At 50.7% G+C, this 23,351-nt stretch overlaps 9 protein-coding genes across 9 annotated transcripts; 6 read left to right on the forward strand and 3 right to left on the reverse strand.

Annotated features, from left to right (window-relative positions):
- Positions 1-259: 259 nt before the first annotated feature.
- An18g01330 (hypothetical protein) lies at positions 260-1,786 on the forward strand (the record flags this gene model as incomplete). The annotated part of the gene is made up of 4 exons (XM_001398556.3): positions 260-777; positions 860-1,186; positions 1,277-1,499; positions 1,661-1,786. 4 exons carry the CDS (start codon positions 260-262, stop codon positions 1,784-1,786), a joined length of 1,194 nt encoding a protein of 397 aa, XP_001398593.3.
- A 298-nt stretch (positions 1,787-2,084) lies between these two features.
- On the forward strand, positions 2,085-3,857 carry An18g01340 (uncharacterized protein; the record flags this gene model as incomplete). The annotated part of the gene is made up of 3 exons (XM_001398557.1): positions 2,085-2,247; positions 2,297-2,450; positions 2,516-3,857. 3 exons carry the CDS (start codon positions 2,085-2,087, stop codon positions 3,855-3,857), a joined length of 1,659 nt encoding a protein of 552 aa, XP_001398594.1.
- A 187-nt stretch (positions 3,858-4,044) lies between these two features.
- Positions 4,045-5,876, reverse strand: An18g01350 (uncharacterized protein; the record flags this gene model as incomplete). The annotated part of the gene is made up of 8 exons (XM_001398558.3): positions 4,045-4,272; positions 4,321-4,498; positions 4,556-5,112; positions 5,170-5,229; positions 5,286-5,298; positions 5,355-5,565; positions 5,617-5,757; positions 5,810-5,876. The coding sequence occupies 8 exons, from the start codon at positions 5,874-5,876 to the stop codon at positions 4,045-4,047; spliced, it is 1,455 nt and encodes a 484-aa protein (XP_001398595.1).
- Positions 5,877-6,658: 782 nt separating this feature from the next.
- An18g01360 (uncharacterized protein) lies at positions 6,659-9,211 on the forward strand (the record flags this gene model as incomplete). The annotated part of the gene is made up of 12 exons (XM_059745588.1): positions 6,659-6,764; positions 6,797-6,872; positions 6,917-6,974; positions 7,022-7,208; positions 7,258-7,357; positions 7,400-7,483; positions 7,530-7,716; positions 7,761-7,811; positions 7,859-8,029; positions 8,076-8,394; positions 8,443-8,939; positions 9,002-9,211. 12 exons carry the CDS (start codon positions 6,659-6,661, stop codon positions 9,209-9,211), a joined length of 2,046 nt encoding a protein of 681 aa, XP_059604980.1.
- A 264-nt stretch (positions 9,212-9,475) lies between these two features.
- An18g01370 (hypothetical protein) lies at positions 9,476-11,075 on the forward strand (the record flags this gene model as incomplete). The annotated part of the gene is made up of 6 exons (XM_059745589.1): positions 9,476-9,575; positions 9,841-10,014; positions 10,150-10,242; positions 10,595-10,656; positions 10,751-10,859; positions 10,921-11,075. The coding sequence occupies 6 exons, from the start codon at positions 9,476-9,478 to the stop codon at positions 11,073-11,075; spliced, it is 693 nt and encodes a 230-aa protein (XP_059604981.1).
- Positions 11,076-11,152: 77 nt separating this feature from the next.
- Positions 11,153-16,920, reverse strand: An18g01380 (uncharacterized protein; the record flags this gene model as incomplete). The annotated part of the gene is given in 17 exon segments (XM_059745590.1): positions 11,153-11,197; positions 11,291-11,379; positions 11,520-12,166; positions 12,243-12,326; positions 12,391-12,584; positions 12,661-13,082; positions 13,136-13,200; positions 13,374-13,605; positions 13,674-14,021; positions 14,089-14,251; positions 14,301-14,598; positions 14,655-15,148; positions 15,278-15,392; positions 15,557-16,114; positions 16,214-16,331; positions 16,431-16,632; positions 16,702-16,920. Coding segments are annotated over 17 exon segments (4,293 nt in total).
- A 620-nt stretch (positions 16,921-17,540) lies between these two features.
- Positions 17,541-19,145, reverse strand: An18g01390 (uncharacterized protein; the record flags this gene model as incomplete). Its single annotated transcript, XM_001398562.1, has 1 exon — positions 17,541-19,145. The coding sequence occupies one exon, from the start codon at positions 19,143-19,145 to the stop codon at positions 17,541-17,543; it is 1,605 nt and encodes a 534-aa protein (XP_001398599.1).
- Positions 19,146-19,627: 482 nt separating this feature from the next.
- An18g01400 (uncharacterized protein) lies at positions 19,628-21,020 on the forward strand (the record flags this gene model as incomplete). The annotated part of the gene is made up of 4 exons (XM_001398563.3): positions 19,628-19,998; positions 20,045-20,299; positions 20,357-20,795; positions 20,853-21,020. 4 exons carry the CDS (start codon positions 19,628-19,630, stop codon positions 21,018-21,020), a joined length of 1,233 nt encoding a protein of 410 aa, XP_001398600.3.
- A 761-nt stretch (positions 21,021-21,781) lies between these two features.
- On the forward strand, positions 21,782-23,272 carry An18g01410 (uncharacterized protein; the record flags this gene model as incomplete). The annotated part of the gene is made up of 3 exons (XM_001398564.1): positions 21,782-21,860; positions 21,939-22,648; positions 22,706-23,272. 3 exons carry the CDS (start codon positions 21,782-21,784, stop codon positions 23,270-23,272), a joined length of 1,356 nt encoding a protein of 451 aa, XP_001398601.1.
- Positions 23,273-23,351: the final 79 nt, after the last annotated feature.

Genomic DNA, 23,351 nt, shown 5'->3' on the forward strand with positions numbered 1-23,351 from the left:
TTCGTTTCGCCAATCAGAGCATTCGATGTGAACCGGATTGAAGAGTGCCCGGTGACGGTCGGAAGCAATCACAGAGTGTCCTCTTCCGTTGCCAAAATCACACTATGGAAAAACTACTGCAGGTGAGAAGAAGTATATCTACGCGGAACCGAGGGGAGAGCGAAAAGAAGCAACGCTGAGGATAAATGAGAATCCACCTCCAACCTCGTCCCAGACCAATCTGCCCCTCCTACCAAACGAGAACCCCCAGACGATCGCTATGCCTATCCTCCCCCGCCTTCATCTCTTCGAAATCGCCGATCAGCCATGGTGTCCCGACAAGGCCATCGAATATGTTCAGCTATGCCTCACCCACTGCTGGAACCTGCGCCTGCCACCGATCGCCAAGGCTTCTTCAGCCGACGTTGCCTGCGACGTCCTTGCTGAGAATTTTCCCGACATCTCGTCTTTCACCTTTGTCGATTTGGGCTCGGGCGCAGGAGGCCCATCCTCCACCCTGGAGCGACTTCTCAACGCCCGCCTGCGCGCCCAGCATCTCCCCCCGGCCCAGTTCCTGCTGACCGACCTCAACCCCCATCCGCGCGAATGGGCTGCCCTCACCAAGCAACAAGAAAACATCTCCTACATCTCTGAATCAGTGGATGCGACCAAATGTGATCGACTGGTCCCACAGATCCGGAAGGAATGTCGAATGTTCAACGTGGCGTTTCACCATTTCGATGACCCTCTTGCTATGCCCATGTTGCGGAGCGCGATTGAATCGGCCGATGCATTCATGTATGTCATCAAGCCCCATACATACACATACCTTGACCTTTTGCTTCGCTAGTATGGATAAACACTGATGACGAGAATTAAGTATTTTCGAACTCACCGCGCGTGATTTCAGCTCGATGCTTATATTACCTGGCTTAGTACTGATCGCATTCCAGTACACTCTGCTTCGATTCTGGCGGTCACCCTTACATTTGCTCTTCACATTTGTGTTGCCTCTGGCACCTCTACTAATGGTCTTTGATGGCTTTGTGTCCATCATGCGCTGCCGGACTCCTGATGAGCTGCATGATCTAGTCAGACGGTCGGATGCGGCTGGCTTGGAGAACTGGGAGTTTCGGTCTGGCAAGTCGCCTGTTATGTATCCGACTACAAATGTGCATTGGTTTATGGGGGTGAAGAAGACAGCTCAGTAATTCTGCTCAGAGATGGGGAAGCTGTAATCAGTCAAGTTTAATTGCTATGTGGTGGGTTGATCCTATTCTAGTATCTAACTATCTAGTACCCACACAGAACTTGTGATCTGTGTTTCAACGATCAAGATGACGAGGTGGCTTAGTCTCATGAGAACTATTGCAAAAGTGCTGCAACCATCCTCTTCCAAAGTGCATTCATTCAAATGTGGTCGTCAACCAGGACACCCTATAGGGAGCCTCGTCAGTGTAGGAATCAGCGGTCCTGGTCCACGCCTATGCTTTTATGCAAATATTGACCACAGAGCGAAGGTGAGTGAGTCTTCAGCATGGCTGCCTCCAAGTAGCTCAGAGGTATACACCTCGACAGCCGATGCCGAGACCCTAAAGTTCACTAGCCGTTAGTGAGTGAATAGTCACCACATCGACCCATCATTGGCTGCAGTTAGCCCACGTGCTTATCCTGCTTGCAGATGAGCACTTGGACTACAGGGCATTCATCATACAAGGTCGCGTGGCTGACGCAGCCAAATGCAAGGAACCCGGGAAAGGATCCTATCCAGCCTGGGGTACGACTTGCGTCTCCACACCCCATGTAAGCGAGATGATGGCTGTAGCCGAGACATGACAGACACCCTATTTCGTGGTGCCGTGGCTGATTTCAATCAAGAAGATGCCCACGTGCATCGATACTCTTCAGCAGCTGGTACACTCAAACGGTATCTGAGCATGACATATACACAATAATGCACAAGGCAGTGATGGGCATGTATACGGCTTTGCATTTCATTGCTTCCCCCCAGAGCATGCAATGCCTACAAATTGGCACCTCGCCCCCTCCTGCCTGGCGTTAATGCTGACTGAACTGTTTCTTGCAATTAAAGTGGGAGTATCAATATGCACCCGACTATTGCTACCCTTTCTATACTGGCAGTAGCCTCACTAGCTGAGGCTGTTGCCATTGAAGCTCGCTCGCAGAACGCCACTCCACTGACTCCCAGTCCCTCGGCTACCACAACCGGGATTGATTGGTTTCAGACCACGCCTGAAAGCTACCAGGGTATGCAGTCGCTCCTCTTTTGGACTCTATATCAAGCTGACTTCAGAAGGCACGACTGCAACCGGCGTTGCTCCCTTCTTAGCCGAGACAAACCCTGCTCCGTTTGGACAAAAGACCCTGTCTCCAAATGACCCGTTGGAAACAAGTGAACCGATCGAGGGGGCTGCTGGTCGCAATATATTCCATTACATGGGCAACTTAAGGTACATTTCCTAGTGATGGGTTCCCCATGGCCCTCAATGTTAAGCCCATTACTAAACACATACAGCCCTTACCATGTGCCCGATGGCTTCGGAGTGGATGAATATCCTCTCCCAAAAGGATCCAACATCACTCAGATGCATATGATCCATCGCCACGGCTCCCGTTATCCTTCATCCTCAGAAGGTCTGGCCTCATGGGCCCAGAAAATCATCAATTCTACCGCCAGTGGCAACAACTTCACGGGCGCACTTTCTTTCCTAAACGATTGGGACTACGGACTAGGTCTAGAAATCCTCGTCCCCAAAGGCCGCCAGGAGCTCTACGACAGCGGCGTCCTAAACTTCTACAACTACGGACACCTTTACAATGCGAGCTCCCCCCATAAGCTGGTAGCGCGCACCACCACCCAAGACCGCATGCTCAAATCCGCGGAGAACTTTCTCGCCGGCTTCTTTGGCCTTGAATGGACCGAAAAAGCCAACCTCCTCCCAATAATAGAAGGAGTTGGCTACAACAACTCCCTAATCGGGACTTACTCCTGCACCCGTGCACTAGAGTACATGGCATACAACGCCACCACACCCCTATCAACATGGAAAAACATATACCTCAAAGCGCGCACCGAAGCGCTCCGCACCCTGACCGGATCCTACAACTGGACCACCACCGACAGCTTCAACGCGCAGGATATGTGCGCCTACGAGACCATCAGCTATGGCTACAGCCAATTCTGCGAGCTTTTCACCTTCGAAGAATTCGAAAACTTCGGCTACGCCTTCGACATCGAGTTCGCCAACATGGTCGGGTTTGCCTGTCCCGCGGGCCGCGCGCAGGGAATTGCCTGGGTGGAGGAATTCCTCGCCCGTGTGGAGGGCCACTTACTCCAGACTACAGGCACTAATGCTAACATGACCTTGGACACCAACCCTGTGACGTTCCCAACGGACCAGAATCTTTACCTGGACTTCTCGCATGATGCCGGTATAGTTGCTGTTCTTACGGCGTTTGGGTTCCGGCAGTTCGCCGAATCCCTGCCTGCCACTGGGCCCCCTCTGTACCAGCAGTTCAAGAGCAGTAAAATCGTGCCTTTTGCTGGTCGGACGAATATTGAGATCATTAAGGCGCCGAATCAGGTGGCTGCTATTCGTCCTGCGGGTGATCAGAGCGATGCTTATGTTGATGGTACTGGAGAGACGTTTTATGTTCACTTTTTGCAGAATCAGCGTACGCTTCCCCTGCATTCTAGCTTTGAGGAATGCGAGTATCGCGATGATGGATGGTGCGAGCTTTCGACGTTTATGGCTGTTCAGAAGAAGGGTTTGGAAAGGTCTCAGTTTGAGTATGCTTGTTTTGGGAATTGGACTGTGACTGAGTATGGGACTGTTACTGATGGTGTTCCGGTTTGAGATGCGGCGAACAAAATCATGTATCATAGAGAAAGAGAGAGAGAGAGAGAGAGATAGAGAGTACAAGACCTTTGAATGGGAGAAGCTAGTATGATATTCTCGTTTTAATATATAGTCAAACATGAAGGATATGTGATTCTTGGAAGCAGCAGCAGCACTATATAGTGAAGTTGCATCGTTGTATACATTAGTAATTTGGAACTGGATGGTCCGCCGCTTCAACACCTGCATGCCAGCGATACTTTGCAGCCGGATGATCAGCCGGCGGGCCGCTCTGGCCTTCTTTGCTGTAAAGATTTTCACGGTACGTTCCCTTCTTGACAGCGTAGTCATCCCAGAAGAGGCCTCTCTTACGAAGTTCAGGGATTAGCAGGTCGATGATATCCTTGAAAGAACCGGGTTTGATAGCATACGCCTGGGACCTGTTAGCCAAGCACATCCTCCATTCTGTCGAGCAACTCACCAAATTGAATCCATCCACATCTGCCTCATTCACCCACCGTTCCATCTCATCAGCCACCTGCTCCGGTGTCCCCACCGGTGTCGCGCCCAATCCACCCACCGTTATATGCTGGCCCACGGTAGCCTTAGTCCACTTCTCGACTTCCGGGGTAGCCTTCGACCAGCCCTCAACCGCAGACCTATCACGCACCCGTTAGCATCTCTCCCTCCACCATCCACTTAGGATGATAACATACCGAATAGCATTACTCTCCACATGCCTCAACTCCTCATCATCCCCATACCGATCCAGATCAATGCCCGTCCACCCCCCAAACAGCGCCAACGCACCATCAATCGACCCCAAGCTCCTAAAATACCTAAACTTCTCCTGTGCCTCCTCCTCCGTCCTTCCCAGCACCGGACACAACAGCGCCAGAAACTTTATTCCCGCAGGGTCACGCCCGAACTGCGTCTTCGCCGTCTCCCGTATCTCCGCGATATTCTTCGCCACCACGGACGGACTATGTCCCGCCACGAAAATCGCCTCGGCATGCTGTGCCGCGAACGCCTTCCCGGCTTTAGATGTCCCCGCTTGGAGGATCACGGGCGTGCGTTGCGGGCTGGGTTGGCAGATGTGCGGGCCGGGCACGGTGAAGTATTTGCCGGAGTGGTTGATTTCGCGCACGCGTGTTGGGTCCGTGTAGATTCCGCGGGTGCGGTCCAGGACCACGGCGTCGGATCGCCATGAGGATTCCCATAGTTTGTAGGTGACTTTGATGTATTCTTCGGCTTGGGCGTAGCGGTCGTCGTGCTGGAAGTTGGTTAGTACGAGGTTGTAGAATGATTTATGGGTGGAGCTCTGGGTTACCTGGGGTTGCTGGGTGTGGCCCAGGTTACGGGCTGCGGAGTCGAGATAGCCGGTTACGATCTGGCTTGCTTAGTTTTGTGATTACTATTAGCTGGGTGGGGTGGGTGGGTGCTTACGTTCCATCCTATCCTGGTTTATGTTAGTATTGGTGGTGGTGAGGATGGTCGTGTAGGAAGATGACTTACCGTCCCTTAGTGAGATGATCAATAGTGGAGAGACGACGCGCAAGATGATATGGCTGCTCGTAAGTCGTTGTGACAGTCACTCCGAAGCCGATATTTTGTGTTGCGGCCGCCATGGCAGGTACGACTGCTAAAGGCTCGTTGACGGGCCATTGCGCGCCAGAGATAATGGCTGGTTCGAGGTTGCGGGGGCCTTTGTACACGTCGTAGCCGCCTGGGAAGGTTAGTATGTATGTTTCAAAGGTGCACTGAGGTTCAGAGTTACCTAAGACATCTGCGATGAAGATTCCGTGAAACTTGGCGGATTCTAGAAGCTTTGCGAGCTCAATCCAGTGGCCGATGTCGTTGAATCGGTGCGATTCGTCCTCTGGGTGTCGCCACAGCCCTGGGGACTGGTGGCCACTACCTGGGGTATGTTAGCCGATGAAGAGAAGAGAAGTGAGTAGGATGATGCGTACACATTTCCACAAATGCATTGAGGATGAGTTGTTTGCGGGGTCGAGATGTAGCGTTGTCGATAGCCATTGTGGAGGATAGGTAGGAGGTTAGGTTAGTGACAAGGGTGCTGGCTTGGGCTTATCCGAACCGGCAAAGGCTGAGTCTTCAATATGAAAAATAAAAAAGGAAGGCCAGTTAATTATAGAGTTTCTGGCTCAGAGATCGACTGTGAATAAGTATGGACCATAAGTGTGCAATTCAGACCTCGCTGGAGGGGATATTCTGTAGCATCACAGTGGGCCGGGATGACGTGATGGGGAAATGAGGGGTCACCCATTCACGGGGATCCCATATTCAATACAACCCCAAATAAAAGCAGGGATCATTCTGAATCTCTTTATCTGAAAACTGGACTCATCGATTTGTGGTAGAGATTTACAAGACCTCAGTAGTTGGACGAATACTTGGCACAAGCCACCTTCGGGCTCCCGGGGCATTCACCCCTGCCCTATCTTTGGTCCTGTTCCGCCAACTATCGTTGCTGTCACGCAATAACTTAACTTTATTGACCTTACGCTATACGGACAATCATGCACGTATATCGGCCGAATAACTTTAAATTTAGATATATTATCCCCAGGATCTTGGAACACGGTCCAAGCACCTCATATGCATAGGCTATCGTATCATCAGGGAACACCATGTTCGCAGTAGAATACAATGATCGGCGGATAGCGTGATAGTTATGATAATGTGTGCTGTGATGTAGATCTTAAAGGTACATTTGCCGGGGTGCCTCCACATAGTCAGCCTTGTCTTTCTTGTTAGTTGAGTGCTGCATTGCCTGGCCACCGGGGTTTCTTAACAAGATGTCAGAGATTCAAGCTCGCGCAGCAGGAGCATCAGTGCAACCGCCACTGTCCCAGGCTGTTGGATATGTTATAGTCGTGGTGCTAGGGCTCATTATCGCCGGTGGTATGTCCACCAAAAATAGACGAGTGATGCAGCTGACAAAGCAGTGATGATGGTCATCACCAAGATCCTTAAGAAAACAACGGGCGAGGATAACAAGAAGACTGAGATGTATGTCCAACCGCACTCATGCATTTCACATGCTAATTGCTCAGGTTCATGACTGCCAATCGCACCGTTCGGACCGGCTTGACAGCATCTGCAGTAATTTCGGTACGAGTCTGCCCTCGGTAGCGATATAACCCCTACTAAGTAAACAGTCCTGGTTGTGGACAACAGCAATGCTAGGAGCATCGTTTGTAGGGTATGATTATGGCGTGGCTGGTCCCTTCTGGTTCGCCGCAGGCTGCAGTCCCATGATCGTCTTTTTCGCCTTGATCGGGATATCCTACAAGAGAAAGATTCCAGATGCACACACATCGCTCGAAGTGGTTCGGATCCGATATGGTAGGCTGCATGAAAGCTATACTTATCGACTTGATATTGACGTGTTCAGGTCGCATTGCACACGCGGTCTTTATGACCCTGTGCTTGATAAACAACATATTTGCCTGCGCTAACATGCTTTTGGGCGCTGCTGCTGTTATCTCCGCCATGTAAGTGGGCCACCAGATTGACGAACATTGCTGACCATATAGAACTGGGATGCATATCATTGCTGCGACATTTTTACTGCCAGTTGGTGTTACTGTGTACACCTTCGTAGGCGGCATTAAAGCCACGTAAGTGCCCTGCTGAGGAAGATGTACACTATGCTTACCGGAGAAGATTCCTTACGGACTACTTCCACACGGCGATCATTCTTATCATCGCATGCTATCTCTCGGTCAAAGCATTCACTTTCGAAGAGGTTGGCTCAATTGGTAAATTATATGAGCTCGTCCAAGCTGCTGCACAGCGCCACCCTGTGTCAGGAAATCAAGATGGGACGTACCTGACCATGACTTCGAAGGGTGTATGTACTATGCTCCATGCTGTTGTCTCCGCTAACAAACGCAGGCTATCCTGTTCGGGATACTTCATATTTGCTCCAACTTCGGCCTAGTGATCGTAAGTATAAACACACCGACCTGAGGTATCATTAACATTTCTGCCAGATGGACACCAGCTACTTCATCAAAGCTTTTTCCGCTGCTCCCTCCTCAGTAGTACCTGGATACACCATCGGTGGGATTGCCTACTTTGCCATTCCCTGGGCTCTAGGAACCATTATGAGCTCCCTTGCCTTAGGTCTTGAAAACACAGCGTCCTTCCCGACATATCCCCGCGTAGGTACTCTTCACCTTTGATCCCAGGAGATGCTAATCAATGCAGCGCATGACCTCCACAGAAGTGAGCAACGGCCTTGTCCTTCCATACGCGGCCATGACCATTGCAGGAAAAGGCGGGGCAGCTGCAGTTCTCCTTATTACCTTCATGGCAGTAACTTCGACCCTCTCCGCGCAAGTCATCGCCGTCAGCTCTATCCTAAGCTTCGACGTGTACCGAGAATACATTAATAGGGCGGCATCAGACAGGGACATCATCCGTGCCAGTCACTTCGGTGTCATTTTCTTTGCTGCGTTTTCTGCTGGGTTCAGCACTATGCTCCATTACGTTGGTATTGACCTGGGCTGGACACTATATATGCTCGGTAAGCCTCCACTTCAACCAAGGTCGGTCCAAATACTTATGGAAATAGGTGTGGTAACCTGTCCTGGAATCTTTCCCATGGCCTTCACAATCCTCTGGCGTCGACAGAGCAGAGCAGCCGCCATCCTGTCCCCAATTCTGGGAATGGCGACCGGCATCGGCGTATGGTTGGGTACAGCACAGCACTTCTACGGTGCCGTGTCTGTCAGCTCAACGGGGCAAATACTACCTTGCGTATATGGAACTGTAGCGTCTGCTTTCTCGCCGATAGTGTACTCCGTCCTGATTACCCTAGTCAAACCGCAGAGGTATGACTGGGCGGAGTTCCGCAAGGAGAAGCTGGGACTCGAGCGACTGGATAGTGATAGCGATATCACGGTGAATGGTCAAGGTAGTGAAGAGCAGCAAAATCGGACCTCGTTTGATCCCCAGGAGCTGAAGAGATGGGGGCGCATTGCTGCGTTTTGGTCCATTGCGACTTTCCTGGGCCATTGGGTGTTGTGGCCATTGCCGATGTACGGATCAAAATATGTTTTTGGAAAGGGAGTGAGTATTTGTCACTGTTGCTTCTTGTGTGAATGTCGGTGGATTGCTAACAGATTTGTCAGTTCTTCACTGCTTGGGTTATTGTGGGGATTATCTGGTTGTGGATTACCATGCTCGTGGCGATATTCTATCCCCTTCTCGATGGGGGAATGCAGCAGATGTTGCAAATATCGCGGGCACTGCGGGGAAGGAGAGAGGCAGTCACATCCACATCACTACCATCAGTGAATAATGATTCTCCCGAGGTCTTCAGAGTGAATGAGAAGTCTTGACCGTTGTGTCAACTTTTGTGGAAGATGCCGAGTTATAGGGAGATGCCTATGATTGCTACCCTACGCAGGATCGACAGCAATTCACCAATATTAGGTAATGATTCATTACAGTATATTAAACGCCTAGTATAAAAGGGCCCCGTCTTTCGTCGTTTGGTTCACAAGCACTTCATCATCAACATAATCGAGTCTTTCATTTATATATATAAACCAATCCTTTAGATGCTATCATCCTCACTTTACACGTTTGCCCGAACAGCAACCATGTATGCTGATGATCCCCTTAGTCTGTCAGCGCTTCCCAGACAAGTTTATTCATTGATCGAGACATTCATGGTTCTGCTTTGCGGTGTCTGCAAAACAGGTCTTCCAAAGAGCTACTGTTCAGTCGAGAATTTGACTGAATTTGCTTGATCTTTCGAGACACTACAGTCATTGTAACAAGGCACCCACCAGATCATCCGTCATTTCCGCTACCTACGTGGGCTTTTCTCCTGTTATTCGTACCGAGACTGCCTATTCTGACTAGCCAGAGTCATTTTGGTTCTGAAACCACTTCCTTAACCTCGATATATTGAATTCGTTCAAACTAGCCCCGGAACTTGGGAATTATTTTTTTACCATGGCAGCCACACTGCCACTCGAGCTACTCCATATAATTGGAGACAGATTACGCCAGAAAGGAGTGCCATTAGCTCCCTGTACCACTGTCAGCCGCTGGTGGAAGGACGTTTTCGAGGCATATATATACATTCGGGTTGTGGTCCGCAGCACAAAGGCTGAGTTGGAAGCTCCTCTTCCCGGTATACCTGTCGATGTATTCAAGAGTTTGGCCTCACAAGATGGAAATCCTCGACATTGCCATCAATGACATACAAATTTCCCGAGGTATTTAGAGTGAACGGGAAGCCTTGACTATCAAGTTCATTTTGCGCAAGGTCTCGATGTGCTGGTAGTTCCCACGGCTGCTGGGACAGAGATATATGTTACAAAGGATCAGCCAGCTATCTTAACTATGCGTGAAGCCAGAGGTATTGAGAAAATTTGGATATACCAGTTGGCATTGTGAAAGACATGTGGACTTTGGGCAGGCATACTCTGTACGGCTTACTAACTGGCCACCGAATTAGCTGCAGCGCTGGCAGCGATTCGTCTACAGGACTATACATATCAGGGAATAGCAACGATGCTCATATAATGCCAATCTTTAGCTTGAGCTGTTTTTGCTCCATATGGCCTTAAGACTTTCCGCGCTGATGCGTTTTTTTTTTTTTCCATCTTCGACAAGAACTTCAAAATCTCACAGTTTTGTGACAAAACATTTCAATGAACGAACATTTGGGCTTTAAAGTCGAGAAGCCCGGATGGCTTGACTTTGTGCAGGCAGACGCTGGAATTCGCCTCTCGTGCCCACATTAGGCGAGGAAAAGGTACTCAGTGTAGGGGTCAGCGGCTACAGTTCGCTTTTAAGTTACACTTCATATATATGAGATACTGTATAAAATGTGAATCTTAATAGTTTATTTGAAAAGTTTCTAGGTAGATGACAACCGCCCAGGAGCTTGGAAACTACTTTCACAATCACTGTCACAGTGGTTCAGTTCAGACCAAGGCCCGAAATACAACCGAAGATTTTCAGACGGGACAGGTCGATATATACGTCCATTCGTACATATGTCACGGGGTCAAGTATTATGGGGTGGTTTTAGGTGTGCACGATAATACGCATATTCTCACCAACAACAATCGAATTGCGTCGCTATCACTCCTCGACAGGATGATAACCATGAAGTTGGCTACAAAAGGCAAGACCAGAGATCCGAGAACGAACTCGATTTCGCTTACTGAGGCACCCTATCAGTAGCTGTTCATGACTTCCCTACTAGATACTAGAAGCCACACAATTGGTTGATGGTAAGGAAGTGTAGGGATTTGGACAAATCACAATTCTGTCTTCTCCATCCATTGAGCAAGACCTCTCTTTTCCTGCGGAGAAAGGACGCACTTCCGTCTCGCAACGCGTCCCCTCTTGCGGCAATTCTCCAGTCCGAAAGTACGTCTTAATATAATGCTCCTTACACGCCAATCGGGAAGCAAAAGAGCAATGCTACAGCGAACGTCAATAAGATTATCGACGATATACAAGGAGGAACCGGAAGAACTTACACCTTCAGCGTGCTAGACTTCATAGATACTTAGTGCTTAACAGTCTGCGAAGATGTATGAAGTCCTCACGCGGGATAACCTCATATAAGTTCATGCGAATCTCAATGGGTGCCTGAATGTATGAGGTTGCGAAAGGTACTACCTGGCGTATTAAGAAGCGCAGCCGGAGGGCCGAACTCGACTATCTGTCCCTGGTCGAGGACCAGTACGAGGTCATAATCCTCACGAACAGCGTCTTTCTTTAAGCGATGGATAACCTCGAGCACGGTATGTTTTTGCAGGCTGTTGCGCAGGAGGCATCGCATGGTACGTTCTGTCTCCTGGTCAACAGAACTGGTGACTTCGTCGAGGAGAATGACCGGAAACTTGGAACTTTCCTGACGGAGACGACAAAGCAGCCTCGCCAAGCAGAATAGTTGCTGCTGCCCTGGTGTGAGTGACCCGTCGGTATCAATGTCAAGATCGAGAGCCGATTTCGGTATGGGAAAGTGGGCCCCTGCGTCCGAGAGGCTTTGGTGGTAAAGCTGCTCGAACACCTCCCAGATGCCCACTTGCTGCAAGGACTCTCTAGCATAGGTGTCAAAGTCCTGTGAATCAGCATGCCGGCCCCAGGGGTCCATATTATAGCGAACCGAATTGGCGAAGAGTAAAGGCTTCTGTGGCAGGCTGAGGAAACTGCCTCGAATAGAATCCCGACTGAAGCCTGTAATGGGTTCATCGCCGACAGTCACCACGCCACGCTGAATGTCCAGCAACCGTAGCAGCGTTCCCAGAAGAGCAGATTTACCACTAAAGATGAACAGTACCTGTCAGTTACTATTGTCGTATTACTCAGTTGAAGGTTGAAGCGGCAGCATTGGCTTACCTGCCAGTTCGGCCACATATGGCCACTTTCTGTCCTTCCCGAACTGAAAAGGTGACATCCTTCAGGATCATGTCCCCACTAGTTCTATGAAGAAGAATGAACTGTCAGTTTCATATCTCACAATCCTCACAAACAAACCGAGTCATACCCGTTGACGGCAGAGACGTCCTGGAATGCAACGTTGCCGTTTGCAAACCCTGCTTTATGTTCAGGCCGGTTGGAAGGGTCATCTTCCGGTGTCATACTGATGTTAAATTGACGAATTCGGGCCGCAGCCCCGATAGAAGTCTCCAAATCGACCCAAAAAGTCATAACATAACGTATAGTAGAACTGAGTGAAATCTAATTCGAGGGTTGAAGATGTCCCCGATTAGCTTCCTGCGTCTTAAATGGTTCGAAGGGAAGAGGCAAGGCATACAAGGTTAACCAACGCTAGACCCAGAAAGCCAACTGATCGTTGTGATCGCAAGCCTACTGCGAGGCCGGTGACCGCTACTGCAAGGATCATGACGATAAAGTCTAGGATCATTTTCAGCCAGACCTGTATGGAAAGGAGCATATAGTTGGCCGCCTGAGAAGTCTGCAAGAGTTGCCTGGCCTGGCATTGAAACTCATCTATTCGACCAAAAGCCCGAACGGTTAAGAGACCAGAAATGGTGTCATTAACAAAACCCGAGAGCGGAGCCTTGGACTCAATGTCCATGAGCCGGAGCTGCTTCGAGGTGCGCAAGTAAAACCTCTGCAACACTCACAGACCTCCTACCAGGAATGGGACGGAGATCACCAGGTACTTAGAGGATAAGAGAACAATGATTGTCTCACCGAGAGCGGCGCAAAGTGCTAAAAGTACTCGTGAGTGGAATGGCTCCTGTTAATGGAAAGAGAAAGTATACCTGTGAAGGTGTTCAACCAAGCCATGGGGAGGTCGTTGTCCAACAACATGATGTCTTGAATAAATCTGTTTCGAGCCATATTAGGAAAGCTCAGGTATTGTGGATATCAAATACCTGTTTGCGATGGAATCAGACCCCTTGGAGATTACGTAGGAGACTGGGCCCCTGCGAGACGCAGTTAGTTGATGTTGACGCAGACACCAAGATATGGAAGCAGCACCTTATCAGACTTTCCAACTGATCCCCATAGATGCCAATAGAAGATGAAGTCATCAGAAACTCGAAGAAAACACTGTTGGGAAACCCTGGTTGTAAGCGGGTAACCAATATAGACCGGAGAGTAATGAGGACGGACCAGCAAGTTATATAGAGGAGGATCAATCCTCCTACTACTAAGCCTGTGAAGATACCAACATAATAAGCCACGTGGTCTGGATGTTTTGACTCTGCCCAATCCTGCAACCAGACACCTCGAGGAATGTTAGCGCTCGGTCTGTAGTACCCATGGATGACTCGAGAACTGAAGTATATATCTTACTTTCGAAGGAGCGCTCTGCCCCAATTGCCATTGCCAGAGCCACAAAGACCAGAAAGCCGGTGACACTCATTGAGCGGGCGAAGAAAAGATAAATCGACCAGTCTGATGGGGCTGTGGCCGCGCTTTCATCCTCATCAGGTAGGCTGCGAGCCACTGAATCCACGCTAGCCACGGTGATACTTTCTGTAGGAGTGGAGGCTGTTTTCAAATTCTCAAAGTTATCATTACCCCCCAGGTTTCTGTTTCCAATCATTTCTTCAATATTGGAAGTTTTCTTAGATGAACCACGAAAGAGGATACGGCCTTGGTCCATAGTAATGACATCATCAAATTTGGATATGCACAGATCTGAGCCCGGTATTAGCTTCAGGAATATCGGGTAGTCGGGAGCGAGGAGAGGGGAGGAAGGATATACCGGAGTGAGTGGCAAGGACAACAGTGCACTCGAGGCGCTTCAGGAGACCAAATGGGGAGAAGACAGCTCCGATAATTCCTTGTTCCGTCTTCTTATCCAGGCCGCTCAGTATGTCGTCAGCCAGAAGCAGTTGGGGCCGGGAGTACAGAGCGCGGGCAAGCGACTAAGCAGAGTCAGCATGAGACGGAAGCATACGACACAATCCCACTCACAATTCTTTGACGCTGGCCGCCGCTCAATCTCGAGCCCCCGTGGCCGATGATCGTGCTGTCCCTCTCTGATAGACTGTCGAGATCGGGAAGCAGGTGAACAGCCTCCAGCACCTGCTGGTACCATCCAGAATCCATCGCACGGCCACCAAGGATGTTATTGCGAATAGTGTCGTTAAGAAGCCAGGGCTCTTGAGCACAATAAGCCATACGTAGATGTGGACGGACGTAGCTGTATCCGGACACGAAGCAGAGCTCGCCGAGGATTGCTTTCAACAGAGAGGATTTCCCGGAACCAATGCTAAATCTCATAAGCCAAAAAGTCTATAAACTGAAAATATGTGCACTGGAACAGACCTTCCTGCTACGATGACCGCACTACCCTGACGGATGACGAGCGTAAGGTCGGATAGCAAAACCTCTCCCTCGGTGTTCCCCCCAGAGTAACACGCATTGTGAAATTTAATGAGTGTGCCACACTCTTCTCCATCTAGTGACACAGAAGCATCTGGTAAGGGTTTGCAGTTGAGCTCAAATATATCCTTTCCATGGGCATCAACCGTTTCTTGTAGGGACAGAGTGCCCTTGGCTTGCATAGATGAGTGTTCTTCTAAAAAGGACTGGATGCGCTGAATGCACTTGTATGCTGAAACCAGTAATGGGGTTTCTTGTATCAGCATAAATAGAGGATCTGTTGAAATCTGGAGCAGAGCCAAAGAGGTGAACATGGTATCAGTTGTCATCACTTCGTCGCGCGTCCTTGACACAATAGCAAACCCGCCGTATGCTGCTACGAGAGCTATCTGAGAAGATGCTGATGCTGGGACAGTCGATAAGATAGACCAGATTAGCTTGGATCATTAAGCCTGCTCTGCAGCATCGGGGAGCTTACACGTTGTTATAATTAAGGATAAAACACGACGGAATTTACTGCCCTGAATATTAGCTGACGATCCATGAGTCTAGTCCAGTCTCCTTACCGTGCCAGGTGAACTTCGACGATCCTTAGTCTCTTCAATTCCTTCATATATTGGGCGGCAAGTCCCAACATCTTTACTTCCTTGTAGTGAGACAACAGGGTCATGGTTGACCGGACTCGCCTATCCGTGGCCGCGAGCCATTTGATCTGCCGCTCGCCAATTGGGTCGCCATAGAGTGTGCTCAATAGGGTCAGTACAACGGTACTTAATAGCGGCCCTAGAAATCTGAACTAGTTTTAGCATAAAAAGACCCCGTATGCTTCTAAATGATGAACTTACGCTAGCCCTAACTTCCAGTAAATCATATACAGGCTTACACCGACGGAGATCACAGCAGCCCAGAGATCATGAATCACACGCGCACCCTCAATGATATGTTCCATATCTACGTTGATCAGGGTGGTGATAAGGCCTGGGTCAGCTTTCGCAATTGGCAAGCGGAGCAACTTGCTATAGATGGCATCAACCAGAACGTTGCGGATCTGCAACGCCAGGCGATTTGACGCGTGTGCATACCATGCGTTGAACATGGATGTGAGACCGTAAAGCAACGCGCATGCCCCAATCAATCCGTAACCCACACTCATCCGCTCGCTGTACCCTTCGCCCTGGACAAAGTCTAGTATGCGCTGAAGTAGCAGAGGTTGGACAAGGGTCACGGCAATCATTACTCCACGCGGCAGGGCAGGTATCAGCAGTTCAATGCGTAGTGTTAGAAAAAGGGCTCGTAGCAGAGAAGTTGCTTTGGATCCTTGCACCTGACTCAAGCGAGAATATTGACCAAATCGAGTATTGTAATGGCCCGCCGTGGCGGCATCATACATGCCAAAGAGATCGCTGTATTTCAAAGAGCGCTTGTTTCCTTTCAGGGAGAACGCGGAGGTGAAAGATCAGCTTCACAGTCTAAATGGACTATAAGCATACGGAGAGACCTACCATCCCACAGTGTACGCGCTAGCCAGAGGAATAGGCCCCGACCATAGAGCCCGCTTAGCTGCTCCCTCGAAAGCGTTGCCAGTGCCGCGGTAGGCAAGTGATGGGGCTTCGTCCGGGCCTCAGCCCTGGCCAAGACAACAGTGACGGCGAGACTGATCGTCTCAACGATAGCTAGGCCAGTATCCCTTTGCATAAGCCAGAGAGAACGGATACGCACCGCTTGAAAGATGATTGTTACTGAAAGGAAGAGACTGAGGAACAGACTGGGTGCGACCGCGGTGCGGTGCAATCGATACGACCACCACGCTAAGGGAAACGCTGTTACGAAGTATATAACCTCCGCTGCGATACTGGTGCGGACTCGAATTGGAGTTCTCGACCACAATATCAGCGAGGCCAATCGTAACACAGTGTAAAGACTGACTGCCAGCTAAGGTGAGTTAGCCTGTCGTCATCCGCAGTATTATGGATACATTCGGCACCCCTACCGGTTTGCAGGTGCTCAGATAAGGTGTTGCATGTAAGAGCTGCCTCCGCTCCCTTCCGCAAAGCACGCCAATGAGGGAAGCGACAATGAAGATGATACTGGGCAGAATGATCAGGATGGTATCCTCAAAGGTAAGGGTGAAATCAAAGCCACCGCGGCAGCTCTGTGCCCACGGGCCCCAGGATTCATCGATCTGTTCGCAGGTTGCTATCATAGTCATCTGAATTCGGTAGTAATTCCAAGAGATAGATCAAGAGATTAATAGACACGATTGACGCAGAAAGAAGCGGGATTATATATGACTTCCGTATCAGATAGATAAGCCAGTGATTGGCCTGTTATAGTCACAGGTAGGCTGAAAATATACACAGAATAACAAGTGGTCTGGATTCGAGGTCTTATCATTGGACATCCCTGCTAGTACATTGCACCATTATATCTGGACCGACGGAGACCGAACCCCCCAAGGAGTGCTCCTTGGACCCGGCGATAACGAAAATCACCTAATCTATCCCCATAACTCTGGGGATTGTCAAGCGGGCCAGGAATATTTTCGCGACATCTGAGGGTCCTACCACCAAAATGTGGATGGAGGGGAGGCTGAAAACCTAATTGTGTGGGACACCTGAATAGTGAGTAACCCGTTTGAGTCAACCAAAAATCCATCATGTCAAAGGTGTACAAAGGCTGTAACATTGACCCAAGGCCTACCATATGCAGCAAACAGCCGAGATCTCCAAAGTTCAAAGATCAAACGCATAACTAGCCAATGGCCAGACAACTCAGAGATGCATAACGCATTTCGTGGCAAGACGTCATTAGAAACAGAACCTCCTATCTCTAAACCAACCCAGCTTCCTGCTTAACCGCCTCCAGCCAACACAAATCATCCGCATATGTCTGATTCCACGGATCATCACTCTCATACGCGAACAGCCTCGCACGATCCTGAATCATCTGATCCGACGGCCTGCATCCATTTGACATCTGTTCGCGAATAAACGCCAACAGATCGCGGTGCACATCAAAATACCGATCCAAAGCAGTCGGCACATCCCACCGAAACGGAATTTCATCGTCCTCTTTATCCTCCTCCCGCGGCATCGGAAACACATCCGATGTCCGCCACGGATCAGGCGTCTGCGCCTCACGCCCAATCAAATATGGCGGTATCGCATTCTCAACGAGCCGCTGAGCTTCCGGCTCGAAACCCCAATCGCCCATCCACTGCTTCATGTCGGCACCGTGCTTGAAATGCTCTGCGACATGGTCGACTCTCTCCTGCCAGGATTGGAACGTTGCGCTGCAGAACCCGCAGCGGGAGAGGATACGGTGGCCTCGGCTTTCGCGCCAGGTGAGCATGGCTGCATGGAAAGTGTCGACGCGGTGGGTTAGTTTCAGGTGCTGCCGGAGGTTGTCCTTCCGAGTGAAGATGCGTTGCTCGGATGGTTTCTCGAGACAGGTACTGTAGTTGTGTGCTGTTTCGAGATGGTCTTCGTCTGCGTTGGCTTGTTGACAGAAGACGCACACAGGTGTGCCGTTGTTGTCGATGATGAGTCCGCCTTCTGGAGAACAGCGCCATTGGTCGACGGGAAGGTGAAGAGCCTTCTCGTGGCGCTGCCAGTCGTATTTCGTTGCGAACGTGTCCGCGCAGAACGTACACTGGTAGGGCCTACGAGTCCACTGCAGACGGTTTGCATGACGGATGTGTTTCCGACGGTGGCGACGAGATGACGGACGATGAAGTGGGGTTGGTGGACGTTGTGGCGGCCTATGCGATGATAAGGCGACCGATTTCTCCGAGCTGGATGACTGGCTGCGTCCACAGCTGCTGATGGAAGCATCCCCGAGAACGAAGGAGCCGCTGGAGTCGTTGCTGGACCAGGCGTACTGGGGTACGGTGTATGGCAAGCTGTCCGAAAAAGCGGAAATATCGCTATCGGCGAGAGCTCGCAGGATGTCATCTGTGGCTGCGGCCTCGCTTTCCGGTGGCGAGCTCCTCCAGCGTTCCATGGGGGATAGGAATGACGGGCTCTGACGGGCAGACATATACCCGCTGGAGCGCTTACGCCGTCGAGCGTTGATAAACCAGTTGGAGACTTGCGCCCGAGTCAGACTGGTGCGTTGCGCCAGCTCATCCTTCTCCTGGGTCGTGGGATATGGGTTCTCCGGGTGGTTGTTGAGCCATGACTTGAGGGTTCTCACGGCCTCCACGGATAGACGCTGAGGAGGGCGTGTAGGGGGGGCAGGCCCGCCGCTATCTGGAGATACTGATGTCGCATCTGGCTGGGATGGAAGAGGAGAGAAGCTATCGGGAAGCTCCGACGGTAGCGAGAAGATGGGGTCTACGGTGGCGGGATATGAAACAGCGTCTTCATCATGCAGCGGTGGCAGGGATAATATATCATCACATAATTTAGGGAACGCCTGGTGAGCGTGCTCCATCTGGATAGTATGCGGACATGCTCACCAGAGTAAGGACCTAGATCGATGTGAAAGTTGAGGTTGCAAGCGGACAAAATCCTCTGCGCCCTGCCATTGACATCCGCTCCACTTGCCGGCTGTCGGCCGCCTTCCATGGATCCTCTTATTCGCTGCTGACTCCGATTGTAGCCGAGATCGGAGGATAAGAGTGAGGTAACCTAATCATTAAGTTTTCAATCTAAGATTCGAATAGCTTTGAGTCACTCAATTGTAGCCACTGTACAGTTCATCTTCGCAGTTAGGGTTTTCACCCTACTGGTGCTTATTTTAACCTCTACAAACTATCAGGAATCGTAGGAATTGCATCCCTCCATCGTTGCTCCAATATGGCCTCCACGTCTACCACCACTGCCGTTGAATGGCAGCAGGGTCCCCCGATTGAGCTTGAGTCCAGGGCTCCCAAAAATGCCGTCGCACCGGTGTCAGATCCGACCGATGAGGTCATGGAGGCCTCCCGTCTGGCCGACGCCGAAGTCCCTGAAGGAGGAGCAGGGTGGATAGTTATCGCAGGTTGTGCAGTGATTACCTGGTGGTTCATTGGGACATCCTACTGCTGGGGTGTGCTACAGGCAGCGCTGGTCAAGGACGGAGTATCATCTGCATCTACCCTGTCATTTGTGGGCTCATTAGCACCAGCGTGCATTTCGTTTCTGGGAATTCTCAATGCTCGCGTGATCCGCAAACTAGGCACCAGAACGTCGGCACTCCTGGGGATATTCTTACTTGGGTTGGGAGAGATCCTTAGTGGATTCGCTGTCCACGAGGTTGGCGGTCTCTTTGTTACTTCTGGTGTGGTGATGGGGCTCGGAACGAGGTATGTCACAGCACTCGTGACTTATTGTAGTTTGCTAATAAAGTAGTATTTCTTTCATGGTGGTCTCCATCACACCAGCCCAATACTTCAAGGCAAAGCGCGGCATTGCCAATGGTATTGTCTACGCAGCGGGTGGTCTCGGCGGTGCTGCCATCAGTTTCATCCTGGATGCCCTGCTGTCTCGCGTCGGCACAGCTTGGACGTTCCGCATCCTGGGGTTCATCACGATGGGCACCGGTCTCCCTGCAGCTTTCCTAGTGAAGCAGCGGATACCTATACCTCCATCTGCTTTCGTAGAGTGGTAGGCACAGCAATACCCACCATATAATTCGATCAAAATCCGCTAAATCTACCCCAGGCGTTTATTCCGTGACATCCGATTCCTGCTGCTCTTTGCAGCCGGAGCCATCGCGACCTTCCCACTACTCGTCCCCCCATTCTTCCTGCCCCTGTACACCGACTCCCTGGGCTTAGGCTCAGCTGCAGGCGCTGGTGTTGTGGCAGCATTCAACTTTTCCTCCGCGCTAGGAAGATTGACCTGCGGATTTGCCAGCGATACGATTGGCGGACTCAACACGCTGTTCGTCTCGCTGTTACTCAGCGCATTGAGCATGTTAATAATCTGGCCTGTTTCAACGTCTATTGGCCCGCTAGTCGTGTTCGTGATCATTAACGGGATGGCGAACGGTGGGTTCTTCTCTACTATTCCTACGGTTGTGGGGAATGTGTTTGGGTCTGCCAGGGTGTCTGTTGCTATGGGTATGATTGTTACTAGTTGGGCAGGGGGGTATCTTTTGGTGAGTGCAGTGCCGTGAATATGCCTTAGCGTTTGCATACTAATAAATGGTGTTTAGGGATCCCCTATTGCAGGTTACATCCTCGATGCCTCGGGTGGCGAGGATGCCGGGATCAAAGCGTACAGACCGGCCATTCTGTATGCGGGATTCATGGCTTTGGGAGCGTCAATTCTGGCTGCTTTTATACGTTTGAAGACAGATACGCGACTGCTTAAGAAGGTGTAGCTTATTGTCGAACCAGAACCAACTGGAATACGCTTGGTGAACTGAATAGTAGTTATGGTCTGTTGAGGAAGAACGATATGGCTATACGTAAAGAAATACAGTAGCCGAGAGGGGCGACATGCGTTTGCGAGACGGCAATTGAAGAGAATTGCCGGTGCAGGTCCCAACAGTATTGTGGGATTCTTGATCAAACCAGGTTTACCATTGCTACTAGCTATCAATACGACAAGCCAAGTGCAAGGTGTCGTCCGTTCGTATCATCTACCAGAGAACTCATCCCCACTACCACAGACCCCTAACCCCAAAGTACCACTAATCAGACAATAAAGTAACAAGATAATTGGAATCAAATGTGACAATACTCTCTCCAGTAACCCCGGAGCCAATAAGCACAATAACAAAGTAGCCCAAGTTGCACCACAGGAATGTGACGTTGCCGGATCCGGCCTCAACACCCACCCTCATCCACACCCACATAATGCCTATTGGCCCGACACCCAACCCCAGATCCAGTGTGACCTGACACTGCATCAAAAATCTCGAGCTTATTGGTAGATTAAATCTCATTGGTGTGTTCCTGGATGATTTGATAAGTGGGGTCGGTTTCTATGGAAGCATGAGATGCCACATTCCGATGCGGGAATGGGAATGTAGCGTAGATGACAATAATCGATCAACACAACTCAATCTTCTTTCTCTCCCTTCCAACTCTCACTGCCGCTCAGGGAGCAGAGCAGATCTGATTCAACACCACCATCACCATGTTGCTGCGAATATGGCACATCTTGTATACCTTCATCGTAGTCGTGCAGGCCATTGACTACGATGTTGACGATCCAGGTACTGTCCCTACCTTTCAATGCACAATCCCAGTGCCTACATACATACCCGAACGAACTAGCTAATTAACCTGAATAGACTCCATCAAAGCAGCCTGCCACTCCGTCGCCCGCCAAATGCTAACCCACTACACGGGCAACCAACCCGGCGACAACCCGGGCAACCTTCCCGACCCCTACTACTGGTGGGAAGCCGGCGCCATGTTCACAGCGCTAGTCGACTACTGGTACCTCACCTCCGACGACACATGGAACAACATAACGACACAAGGCATAACCTGGCAAGCCGGGCCCAGCGGCTCCTTCATGCCAGCGAATCAAACCCGCACCGAGGGCAACGACGACCAATCCTTCTGGGCTTTCGCAGCCATGTCCGCCGCAGAGCGAAACTTCCCAGACCCGCCTCCATCCTCCGGAAGCCCAGGGTGGCTCGCCATGGCGCAAGCCGTATTCAACACTCAAGCTGCGCGGTGGGACAAGAGTACCTGTAACGGCGGGCTACGATGGCAGATATTCACGTTCAACAATGGCTGGACGTATAAGAATACCATCTCGAACGGATGTTTTTTCAACCTTGCTGCTAGGCTGGCCAAGTATACAGGGAATAGCACGTATGCGGACTGGGCGGATACAGTGTGGGACTGGACGGGTGAGGTAGGGTTCATGACGGATACGTATCGGTTTTGGGATGGGGCGGATGTGAGCAGTGGGTGTGGGGATTGGAATTATATTGAGTGGACGTATAATACGGGGGTTTATCTGCTGGGGGCGGCGGTTATGTATAATTTGGTGGGTTTTTCTCTCCCCTGATTGTGATTATTGGTGGGAGGTGGCTAATGGTGACAGACTGAATCGCCCGTCTGGAAAGCCCGAACAGAAGGCATTCTCAACGCCAGCTTCGTCTTCTTCCAAGATGATGTCATGTATGAGCGGGCATGTGAACCTGTGAGCACATGCCAGGTCGATCAGCGCTCCTTCAAGGGATACTTGGCGCGCTGGATGGCCGCGACAACGCAAATGGCGCCGTTCACGTATGACCTGGTGATGCCGAAGCTGAGGGCGTCGGCCAAGGCGGCGGCGGAGACATGCACAGGGGGTGAACTCCAGGCGACGTGCGGGTTGAAGTGGACGGATCGGAAGTGGGATGGAATGGATGATGTGGGGATCCAGATGGCGGCGCTGGAGGTGATGCAGTCGACGTTGATCAGTAGGGTTGATCCTCCTGTCACGCAGGACACAGGCGGCACGAGTCAGGGCAATCCGGCGGGTGGAGAGCCAGGACCCCCGCCGGCGCCGGTGCCGGAGGGGCTGAGGTTGGAGATCACGAAGGCGGATCGGGCGGGGGCAGGGATGATGACGGTGATGCTTTCGATGATAGTTATTGGATCCACGGGATGGATGGTTTACGAGTAATGGTTGGGATCTTCTGGGTTATGAGGGTTTCATTATGTACATGTTCATATTGTCATTCTATTTGGTAACTATGCTGGTC

This window comes from Aspergillus niger, assembly GCF_000002855.4.
Source record: "Aspergillus niger supercontig An18".
Classification (NCBI taxonomy): domain Eukaryota; kingdom Fungi; phylum Ascomycota; class Eurotiomycetes; order Eurotiales; family Aspergillaceae; genus Aspergillus; species Aspergillus niger.